Here is a 12,398-nt window from a genome sequence, read left to right as displayed (position 1 = left end):
AGGGCAGGGAAGGGGTTAACAGCAGGGGGTGCATCTCTGATGCCCCCCCCCGCTGTTACAGCGGGATGCCGGCTGTGACTGACAGCCGACTCCCGCTGCGGGATCATATGTGATCCCGCGCTATCTCCAGGACGTAAGTTTACGCCCTGTTGCGGGAAGTACCAGGCTGCCAGGACGTAAACTTACGCCCTGCAGCAGGAAGGGGTTAAAGGGTTAATGTAATACCACGGCTATTGATCTAACAATTCAGGTTTACAAAGCGCAATCAAAACAACTTAGAATAATTGTTATGGTCTCACATGAACTAGGTGATCGGTTAGCATTTTATAACTAAACGTTCAGTCATTTTACCTGTCTACTTCATGTGGGCGAACCTATATAGGAATAACGTAACCAGGTATCTGCTTGTGTAATAGAGCCCTAAGTTAGAGATCCAAACATGTTGTACATATCAAACATGTAGTGCTAAGCAGGACAAGTTGCATTAAAATATATGGCGTTTATCCCAGGGATAACTATTAGCGATATGGTTTTTGATCATGGTATCAAGTTCTAGTAATACTTCATCATCCCTGGTGCCGGTACTACTCAGTGGCATAAGCAGTTAACAGCTGGGTAGCAATTGGTTGAAAAATATCATTAAGTGAAGAGAACATTAAAGCGTTTTTCTCAGTTTTTCAAAATAGGTGTCCACTGTTCTACAATATAAACATCGCAAAGTTTGTAATATGTTTTATATTATGTAGTCTATAGTGCCCCTCCCTCCCTTACTGCAATGATCATTAACTCTCAATTCACTGCTAAAATCCATATTCACAGAGGTAAGAAGATCAAGATCACTGATGGATCAGGTTACAGCTACTGCCCATAAAAGTCTGTGGAGTGGAAAGGGGGAGGAAGAGTGGAAGGTAAAAGTTTCAAAGAGAAAGAAAGACACTTTTAGCTCCAAAAGCCATTTTACTCTCATGCTGCAGTGCCAGTGCTCAGTATAGCTGTATAATGTCCTCCATGCTGCTGCTTCTAATCGGGTTCTACAGAGAGATAGGAGAGCATCTGTGTGCAGTATGTAGGCGACAATCTTAACAATTATCTACTCCTCCTGAGCTAAGCTCAGAAAAAACTGGAAATGAGAAATGGCCCACAGAGGGGAAAACTGGTGAAAAATGCAGATTACAATTCATATAATGATCAACAGTAGTGTTATTCCTCATGTATACACACACAGCAGTTTATTCAGAAAAGTCAGCTATGCTTTAACCTTTAATCCACCTAAAATACAGCAAAGAAAGCCAATATAATGAATTTATAAATAATGAATCTTTCAAATAGCTTACCATGAACAGGTCAAACTCTTCCTCATGACGGGCAATCATCTGATTCAGTGTCTCATCATCAGGCACTTCATCTTCCTCCTGGCAAGGCATGGAACAAAATAATGAAAAACCCTTTGAAACAAATGATTATATCAAGAACACTGACGAGTCTGAGCTCCAGGCTTTACAGAAAAAAAAAAAAAAAGAAGAAAACAACTAAAAAAAAAAAAAAAAAAAAAGAAAACCACAAAACATACTTGGAGTCTTTGGCTCCCAAGTCTGAAGGTGACCATACACCTGTGTACGCGTGTTCTCCAATGGGGAGAGGAGAATAAGCTTTTGCCAGCGCAAGGCACCTCTGACAATTGCAAAGCTCTCATGAGAATAAAAGGACCAGGCATATCGAAAACCAATATGCCCAACCCTTTCCCCCAACATCTGCCATCAGGATAGGGTTGGGATATACCCACACACATAAGATAGTCACCCAGGCCCACAAAATGTTTATCTAATGTGTATGGCCACCTTAAAAACGTAGGAGCCAAGTGAAATTTCTTGGCATCACTTTTAAAAAATTAACATTATTACATGTATAGTAAAATAAGGAAAGTATTTATACATGACTGTGGACAAATCTGCAACAGCATTTATACTAGACTGATCAAAACGCTAAACAGAAATGTATGTGCTGTATGTTCTGGCCTGCAGGCGACAATAGAGCGAGCATAGGAGCATACGGCATAACACCGTAGCATTCAGTTATCTCCCATGTAACCGCTAGTGGCAGCTGCAGGCAGCCAGAATGTCGGAGACAACCCTTTATGTGCTGCCTGCCAAGAGAGTCATGTAGCCGGGAGAAGCAGCAGCCAGCCAGAATGTAGCATTAAATGGTGACCAATCAGATGAATGGCTCTAGTATGCCATAGTAGGAGCCATTCTAACAGGCTCATATAGAGGGGTGTCTTCACAGGGCATTTAGACGTAGGTTGTCTTTGTGAGATAACCCTTTTATATTTATGTTGCAGGCTGGAAAAAATCATTTGGGCATCCTTGGCTTCTAAATACAGAAAGTTAGTAGCCAACCATATTTGCAACCATTCTAATTGTTTTGAAAAAAAATAAAATGAATTTACAATTCTAAGATATAAACTTTATTACACAAACCTAAAGAATGGTCTCGTAAACCGTGTAAGGATGGGTTCACAACTGTTCTGGAATGGAGGTTCTGTCCCAGATCCGGCACAAAATACCATAGTGCTTTTTCTACTGGTAGAATGGCGGGCAGCTGAGTGGAAACTGAACAGACCCGGCCGTGTTTGGTTCCGTCATAAGCCGGACTGCTTCGGCTATGGGATCCCCATTCCTGCTCCCCAGAAGTGAGCAGGAAAAAAAAACAAAAAAAAAAAAACACAAACCCGCCACAGATGTGGCAGTAGCCCAATTCCCCATGTAGATGGGAAGACAGTCGTCTAAACATCTGCATGAGCCGACGCTCCCACTAGGTTGTTACCGCTCACTCAGAGCGCTTAGACAAGTGGATCACTGCTGGCGTCTTGCTCAGCGCTTCACATTCTATGTGAAACACAGAGCAAGACGTCAGCGATGATTTTCATGCTGGTTGAAAGGGAGCAACCAACGTACTGTAAACTAAAAGTGTATGATTGCAGTACATTTAAATGTGATAATCGTGCAGGTTCACTCTTTCGAATGAATTTTTCACGATAATTGTCTATGTACTCTTAAAGGTACACTAATCTCAGAGTTGCCTAAAGTGGATCCAATTGAAACAAACATCCATTATTATAATCTCAGGCTAAAGGTGCGATTGCATGCCTGGGTTTGTCTGCATTAAAATAAATTTTTAAAAAAAGGTACCAAAAAAAACCCCCATGTATTAACAGATGTTTCTTGAAAATGCACATTTTTGTCTTATATAATTGAGAATGCTATGGATTAAAACAACGCTAAGCAGATAGGCATTTAGAAAACGAGTCCATTTTTACATAGCCACTTCAAAGTGATTTCAGGTGGATATTTTCTGACCACCATCAGTATCATAATTTAAAAAGGATATATTGTCAATCACTAACCTGATCTGGATTTCCCCTAATGGGATGCACATCTGTCATCTGACATGAAGAGTTTCCGACAGATCCAAAAAAAACAAAACAAAAAAAAACAAACAGCAGATCATGTCTTCCAAAGATAACTGGCTAAAACTACCACCTAAAAACTATAGCATAAGCAAACAAATGATAAGCATAACTAGGTTTATATGGCTCTGAAACCACAGGATATATACCCCGTTTCCCTTAAAATAATGCCGAAAAGCCCTAGTCTAATTTTCGAGTAGGCTTGAACTATAAGCTCTACCCCAAAAATAAGCCCTAGTTACACTACATTAAAAAAATATATACATTACCTAGCAGGCTCGGTCCAGGTGCCTCCCGCTGCTCTCTAGAGGTTCGGCGTGGTTCCTGCAGTCCTCAGCCGCTCGCACATCACTTCCTGGTTACGGGATTCATAAATCCCACCTCCATGAAGCGATGGCTGTGATTGGTTCTTTGACCGATGCTCAGCCAATCAATGCAGCTCTTGATGAATCAATGTGATGGCTATAATTGCCCGTGGCTCAGCCAATTCATAAATCCTGCCTCTACAATAACAAGTTTCCTCAAAAAAGGAATTAAAATAAGAGAAAAGAAGTTACAATATACTTACCTATGTAATCTCTGCATCCATTGCAGCCGCTGCAGTTCGTTTCACTGGCTGCAGAGATGATGTGTTTGTATAACCACCCTGATTGCAGCAGCCAATCACTAACCTCAGTGGTCACGTGTCGTATACTGGCTGGGTAGGTGGGCTATACTAGCACATCATTGCTGCAGCCAGGTACACAAACCCTGGAGGGAAGACCAGAGTGGCGACGCTGAAAGCGGCGAAATGGATAAGAATTTACATTTAACGCTTTACCAACATGCTCGTGTGAGCCTGGCCCAAGAGGGATTATTCTGAGATAAACAACAAGTTGCCTAAACGGCTGATAAGAAAGTTGGTTAACTCTGTAGCACTGGTTCAAAATTCAACCAAGGGCAACATTTGCATGGAGTTTCCATGTTCTCCCCGTGTTTGAATGCGTTGGTTCCTGGTAACTCTGGTTTCCTCACACTCTCCAAAAACATGCTAATAGGTGAATTTAGATTGTGAGCCCCAGGGGTACGGGTCCCAATATAAATGAAGACAATCTATGGACAGCGCTGCGGAATATGTATGTACGTTATTAAAAAAAAAAGGGGGGGGGGGGGGGGGGTCTCTGGCCAAACAAGTTCTTGGTAACTGTTTAGTGTTTTTCTGATCCAGGCTAAGTGAAACTGACTTTTTTGCCCTAAAACACAGTCACAACTTAGATTATGGGAAGCAGCAGTTTCAAAACGTAACACTGATGGAACCCCGCTACTGCACGAAGACAACTACAACAAGACCAGAACACGTAGAAAGTGTACCGGTTTAACATGTCTGATCATATCTTCAGTAAAGCGTGTGAAATGTTTAAGTTTAAAAAGTGGACAATTCCACGAAATCACCAAAAACCTGCAAAAAATAAAAAATAAAAATAGGCCTGTGCACACTAGGTCTTGCTGACATGGTGTCTATATACAGGGGGCGGAGAAAAATATGGAAACACCGTACGAAATGCATGCCTTAAATTACAGGGAGTATAAACCATATGTCCCAATACTACCTGTAAATATGAACTACATCAATAAGACATGTAGAGACAAAGGTAATATGACACAGATGCTGGTGGGTAGAAGTGAACATCTGCCCGAGCAACAAGGTTCCATTGCTCAGGAGTTTGACACACTCAGCTGCTGTTACCAGCTGGCTCCTAACAACACCCAGAGCAGGGCAAGAGGTGAAGTAAACACAAATTTGGTACTAGTGAGCTGTTGTGGTCAGTGTTGGAAAGAAATTTTCGAGCACACTACCCACCATCATCGTTACTGGAACTTGCCAATGCTTTGTAGGAAGAATTGTACAAGATCCCCTTGCAAACAATACAGAACCTCTATTTATCCATTCCAAGGAGACTGCAAGCAGTCCTGACAGCCAAAGATTTTCCTACGGCATATTAGTCAAGGTTTCGTGTTTTTTGGGGGGAGTTTCCATATTTTTGTCTAGCCCCTGTAGCTTGGTTCCTTATCTAATTGTCACTATGAGGTTTACCACTGAACAAGTTCACCAATACACTGCACAGATTTTATTACTCTACAAAAAAATATAAATAAAAAACTGTGACAGAAACTACCACATGTAATACCAGTTATATTGTTTTTTTGCACAAAACAAATAGTGTATTAGATAAAAGCAAACTGAGTTTAAAGGAGAGTCTGATACAGATAAGCTTTAAAAAAAAAAAAGATTAAAAAGGAAAGGCTTCACAATAACGGCAAGTGAAGTTTCATGGATATATTTTATTCGGAGATCTATAAAGTTTTCTTCATATGTCTATTGTAGATTCACAATAGAAATGATTTAGTGTTACCAGAGAACAGCGCATTGTGGAGGCTCAGGCACTAAGGGTGCCATTACACCGGCACTACCTGCCGCAGGGAACACTCACACTTTACTGCTAATTACTGGGCTGCACCTGGAGTCACAACTTGAAAACAACTGGAGGTGCAGGTGCAGCCCAGCAATTAGCAGTAACAGCCAAGTGTTACCCAGGGCAGTAATGCTTTTGTAATAGCACCTGTGGCCTACACAAAAATGTGTGATTTGAGTTAATCAATTTACCAAAATGCTATATTTAAGATGAAGGAAACAAAACTGCACCATTATCTATCTTACTTACCTTTAAGTCATATTACAAGGAGGGAAGGGACTATGTTTTACTTTAGGTAGGAGCATGGAGATTTAACAACCCATTTTAGTTTGTTGCAATTCAAGGTTTCCACCAAAAATCACAAATATAAGCCACTGAGCTTTCTTCACCCAACTGGAGATCCTCCCTGCAGATCTGGCCTCAGTAACAATGATGTCTAAATACATTGCAGGGGCAGATTCATGCAGTCTCTGCAGATCAAGTCCATGGATATGCCGAGACGGACAGAGAAGAAGCCATTGTTTCAGGCAACTCTCTGCTCCAGACGGGACATTTGCTATAAGTATAACAAAATTTCTGTTTTGCCCTTTCATAGTTGCAACAGTTTCTAAAGGCCCCTTTACATGCAATGACTATCGCTCAAAATTTGTTCAACCAGCCGAAAATGAGCGATTATTGTTACATGTAAACGCAGGCAGTCGTGCACTATTCGTTCAATTATCGTTAGCCAGGGTTTTTAGGCTGGCATAAAATCCATCGTTAGACCGCTGAAAATTCTGTTTGAATGCAGTTCGTTCAGTGTTTCCAGCGACTTAGTGATGGTCCCATTTTGCTTTGCATATTCAATTCGTGCAGTGTTTACTCAGCCACAAGGAGAACAATGGAATGTGGTGGCCAGATGTTTGTTCAGCTGGGCACAGTGTTTATGCAATAACAATCGCCTAAACACACGCCCAGCTGAACAAACAACTCGTGGAGGAAAACACAGATGATTAAAGCCATTAACTGCATATGTTATTTTATGCAAAAATGTTGATAGCTTACCTGAAGTTCGTTCAGTCGGTCTGTTGTTTAAGCGATTGTCTTTGCGTGTAAAAGTGCCTCTAGAAATAGCAACCAATAGAGATCTCCCACAAGGATCTTACTCATTTTTTTTAGTATGCACACAGAAGATACACCGCCTCTAGAGCACCAACTATCGGAAGGTAGCACACAACTAAATGAAAAGATAACCATGTAGAGAGTCTTCTGCAGAAGACTGGTTTTGACTTCTATTCGCAGTCATGTTACAAGGCTTGTTAAAAAGGTCAGACTGTGACTTGCAGGAATGCTACCTCTCAATGGGTGGTGCTCTAGAGGTATTGTATCATCTCCTATTTGCATACTAATATTTCCTAGGGAAACATGGCCTTTAGGGAGATTGTCAACTACTTTTAGCCCCATAAGCTAATCTTATGGGCTAAAAGAAGGTGAACCACTGAGTCCAGGAATATCAATGTTATACTTTCCTTCCCCGTTTTTCCCGGCAGTGCGAGAGCTGGAAGCCGCTGTTGAATGCATTGAGCGACCCTGCTAAGTAGTCCGCCCGTTTTAACATTAGAGCGGGTGAACTACTTAGCTGGGCCGCTTCATGCACTGACACCGGGGGAACAACAGGGGAGGCAAGGTAACACATCCATGGAATCAGCAGGTCACCTACTTTTAGCCCACAAGCTTAGTTTATAGGCTAAAAGTAGGTGACAGATTCCCTTTAAGTCTCCTCACATCTAACTAGGTTCTCTCTACAAAGAGAATTCTTACCACTTCCAACGCATCTGCTCTAAACATCTCAATGACTAGTCTGCCAAGCAATTGTGCAAGTAGTAATGCATATCTGGGCAGCTATACCCCTTCCAGGAGTCTGATCATAATTTAAAAAAGGACACTTGCAGGAAGAAAACTCAAGGGCTTATTCTTTGTTATTGATTTGTGAACTTAGAGGGAAACATTTTAAACAATGGCGATGGAATAATGTTCATGGCTGATGGCCAATATTTGAACCTGGCTACACTAAACAAATACAAAAATACATACATTTCTCTACATGTTAATCACAGCAGCAGTTTCAAAAAATATATAAAATCAGCAGACAGTAGCAAATGACTGCAAGAGGCGCTGAAAATATGCCAATAATGAAAACATACAAAAATACAATACAATGAAACAAATAATAAAAAAAGAAGCTGCTGCTAGAAATTACAGTAGCACATTTGGCAAAATGACTTGTACATCGCCCTACATAGCCCCATCCATATGCAAAAAATAAATAAAAAATAAAATATATATGTATGGGTGACAAGCACTACATGCAAAAGACCAACCACTGAAACAAGCCATTTAAACCACCAACCTGGCTGGCACCTTCTTGGGAATTATCTCCTGAAAGGTCATCTTTCTTTTGGCTCTAGGTCAATCAGTACAACACTATATTAGTCATGAGTAAAGTCTGGAGTATATAGTAATAACCCTGCTGACAAATACAGCAGAAACATGTAATGCAATGCTTCAGAGAGAAAAAAAAATCTATTTACTTCATTTAAATCTTATATAAGCAAGAAAACAGTCTTTAAAGATGTATTATACTCAAAATATGTCCAATCTGTCAATGATCTGTATAAGGCTGGGTTCACACAGGGCGGATTTGCCACGGAATTTCCGCGCGGCAAATCCGCATGCGGCCGCTAATCTCAGGATTAGCCAGCCATGTGGACGAGATTTCTCAGAAATCTCGTCCACACGGGGCGGCCAATCCGGCCGCAGTGGCTTTGCCGACCGCAGCATGTCCATTCTTTTTTCATTCCGCCGCGCTCTCCTCTATGGGAGTGCCGGCTGCAGCGGAAGAGTGAGCGGCCAGGCCGCTTCAAAGCCGCAGGTTTTTCCACGGCGCTTCTCCCGGCAGAAATCTTGCGATTTTTGCTGCGGCCAAACCGCGAGATTTCCGGCAGGAATCCGCCCCGTGTGAACCCAGGCTAAAGGGATGCTATGGAGCTTTACACCCCCACGATTCCTAAGAGAGTCATGTCCATCTACAGGGCACTAGAATCCTTCATACCTACAAGGTAAAGACTATGAACATACTGAAGGAAATAGATCAAAAGAGCTCCAAGGGAAAACACGGGAAGGTTGCCTAAAGCAGCCAATCAGATATCTGCGCTGGAAAATGAAATCATCAGCTGGGTTATTGCAGGCACAGCCTATTCCTAATATCTGGGTAGACCTCTCCCAACGAGAGGTCAAAGGAAGTAGGACTGAACGGGTTTATCTTGCTGGTTGAAAGAGTAGATTACTTTAAAAAACCTTGAGAGTACTTCTTTAAAGACTGATACTATACATTTCTAAAAAGTTCATGAACAATGTCCTGTGAGAAAAACGAAGTACTTCCGGTCATTTGTGATAATGGACATGGAAATGCAATTTAAAATCTGAACGTTTACTTTGCTTTACATTTACCATTTTGATTCTTGCACCTACAGCTCATTGTTATTGAACGAGTGATGCCGTTCCTGGTAGAAAGCAGCCATGTTTTTATATAGTCCTATAACGCCTTGTTCTACAGGTACAGCCGCATCATGATCATATGAGAAGTCTCAGGAACATTGCATGTACATTCACTTTAATACTGCCCTTAAACCGCTGTGAACCCTACTGTGCATGGCCCCAGATTACCTATAGAATCCCAAGTTGTAGTATGGAACAGAAGAGTAACACATTTAGGAATCCTCTATTTGATGGTAGATGGCACCATCTAGAGGAAATCTGTTTATAAAATAGTAAGATGGTGCAGACTGTAAGGAACAAAAATGAGCTGGAAAATAATTTTACTGCACTGTGTTCACCAATTACAATAAATCGCTTGATATTACAATTATCTGCTGTAAAGGGGATTGACCCGTGAAAAGAACTTATCACCTACCTACGCAATAGGTGGTAAATGTCTGATCAGAGGGTGACAGACCACTGGAACCCACAATTTCTTTGCGTCACCCTATTCTGAGATGTTACTTTTCCATTGACAAAGTGGTTTGAGGGTTTTTAGTTTTTTTTGCTGTGGGTCGAGCCGTAGTTTTCATTAGTACTGCCTCTTTCAGACGAACGTAATTTTAATGCAGATTGGGTGCGTCAAAAAACTGCGCCAATAGCAACGTTTTTTAACACCAATATTTCTCTTACGTCAAAAGATAGGACTTGTCCTATCTTTTGATGGCAAAACGCTGGTGGCTCCATAGACTCCTATGGAAGTCTATGCAAGCCAGCCGGCAAAGGGAGGGCTAGGGAGTTTAACATCAGATAGCGCTGTTTAAACAATGGCAGGTGCCTCTAGTAAGGCATTTCAAGTCATTCAAGTTTTTTTTTTTGCCAAGCGAGGGATTTCAGGGCTGCGGTGTCAGTGCACTGCAAGATGTCGCAGCCAGCCGTGACAAGTCGCGAAAGATAGCAGCGACTTGGTCACAGCCATTATTCATTCACGGCATTTTAAGCTCCGATAAGTCGATATTTTTTTAGTGCGGCTATCGGAGCGTTAAAATGACATTCGTGTGAAAGAGGCCTACCATTTTGAGATACTTGACTGATTACTTTTCAGTCCAGTACTTGGACTTTTCTACAGCGTTCACCTCATAGGATAAATTACATGACGGTTTTACAGTGCACGTCGTTAGGAATGCAATGATACCGATTTGTGTAGTTTTCCCCCTAAGACTAGATATTCTTTCATGTTTTTTAAATTACTCAAATTTCTTTTTACACAGGAAACCCTTCCCTCTAACTGCTTATATGCCACAGTCACCATCGACCTTGGCATCTAGTGGATTAGTAGATTCCCACTGTTGCATCAGGTCCTTATAAATGAGCACCGTAAATGTATGGTGGACATTTTTTATATTGGCGACCTATCCTCAGGATAATTGTCAAAATGGCTGATAATACAAACCCAATTTATACATTACTTCTGTTAACTGTACCATGAAAAAAGGAAGCAAACCATAAATGCATTTATTACAACACAAACTAAAAAGGGGGGTGGGAATCGGCTTAATATAATCTTTAAATATGTAATAAATACACTTCCAATCATCACAATACTTAAAGGAAGCAACAAAACTAAAAAGGTTAAAAAAAAATAAAATAATCCAGAAATTTGTCCCTTAAAATCCATCTGATTATATTTTGGCTCATTTGTAGTTGAAGCTGTGAGAAATACACTCAGTAAAGAAATAATTAAAATAAGTTGTGCCACTAGAAGGTGTCGTGTTGTAGTAAAATTCTGTATGCAGTTACATCTCAGGACGATATGCAAATGATTAGAGCTGTGGTGTGATTAGATGAACGGTCTTGTCACCTGAGGTCCTATAAGTGGTTCCACCCTTGGCCTATAAAAGGCTCTCAGAGGCTCCTTGTGTGTAGGGACCCATTTTTCCACTTGTGTAGAGCTTGTTGACCACTAGACGTCTCTACGACACAATTAAGGAGATTTCACCCTGTTACAGTTTGAGAGGGGCGTAGTATTGCAGTGCAAGCAGCTGGATGGTTGTATGAATAAACCGCCCGCCCCTGGGCCATTCTGAGGTTGTATGGGACCATCTGGTTGCCAACTTCGGCAGTCTTCGACTTGCATAATCTAGGGGCTCAGTTACAGCAAATTTGAACCTGTATGCCTACATGCCCGCATTACAACTTGTATCCAAGCTATAGGCGGTACGACTGGGTACTAGAGCCTCAATGCCCATCCGTGTCACATCTTGCATCCAAGCGAATGTCTATATCCTGTAATATCATAGCGCTCTAAAAAGACGTCTAGTCCAAATATTGAAGTGAGACTTACTGGCCTGTAGTTACCAGGCTATCTTCTTGACCCCATTTTGTATATTGGAACCACATTAGCAATACACTACTCCTGTGGTACAACCCCGGTCTCAATAGCGTCCCTAAATATAAGAAATAGCAGTCTATCCCGTCACTTAGTTCCCTTAAAAACCCTTGGCTGTATTCCATCTGGGCCCGCCGATTTCTTGATTTTAATCCTTTTTAACCGGCTCTGCACTTCCTCCTACGTTAGTCAGGTGATATTTAGAGGAGGGTTCGTTTACTTCCCCTGCATCTCGTGTGACATTTTTTTTTCATTCGTGAATACACATGCTAAAAAACTATTTAATAGATTTACCTTCCCCAATCATTTTCTATGCTTTTTCCTGCATTATTTGTTAAAAGGCCACTGCTTTCAGTGCAAATCCTTTTACTATTTATATAACTAGTTTAGGGTTATTTTTGAGCTCTTTGGCAATCAGTCCTTCTGCCTCCTCAGCAGTTTTGATCTTTTCCTTACATAATTTGTTCTTTTTCCTCGTATGATTTTAGCGATTCTTCGCTGTCTTCTTGTTTTAATAATTTAAACACTTTCTTTTTTTTCGCTTATTGCCCCCCTTACAGTCTTGTCGAGCCAC

The 12,398-nt window shown here is 41.2% G+C and overlaps 1 protein-coding gene across 12 annotated transcripts in view; it reads right to left on the bottom strand.

The window, feature by feature from the left end:
* The window catches only part of SMARCA2 (SWI/SNF related, matrix associated, actin dependent regulator of chromatin, subfamily a, member 2), a 177,887-nt gene that overhangs the window by 40,805 nt on the left and 124,684 nt on the right, over positions 1-12,398 (bottom strand). For 6 of the 12 annotated variants that reach the window (XM_066604217.1, XM_066604218.1, XM_066604216.1 and 3 more), the window contains exons 27-29: positions 8,309-8,362; positions 3,404-3,442; positions 1,335-1,412 (exon numbers count right to left, since the gene is read on the bottom strand). In XM_066604217.1, the coding sequence (XP_066460314.1) occupies positions 1,335-1,412; positions 3,404-3,442; positions 8,309-8,362 (171 nt within the window). The remainder of the gene's footprint in view (positions 1-1,334; positions 1,413-3,403; positions 3,443-8,308; positions 8,363-12,398) is intronic. The other 6 variants (XM_066604225.1, XM_066604226.1, XM_066604227.1 and 3 more) reach the window with 3 other exon arrangements.

Source organism: Eleutherodactylus coqui, chromosome 5 (assembly GCF_035609145.1).
Source record: "Eleutherodactylus coqui strain aEleCoq1 chromosome 5, aEleCoq1.hap1, whole genome shotgun sequence".
Taxonomy (NCBI): domain Eukaryota; kingdom Metazoa; phylum Chordata; class Amphibia; order Anura; family Eleutherodactylidae; genus Eleutherodactylus; species Eleutherodactylus coqui.
This window is presented reverse-complemented; position numbering and strand designations above follow the sequence as displayed.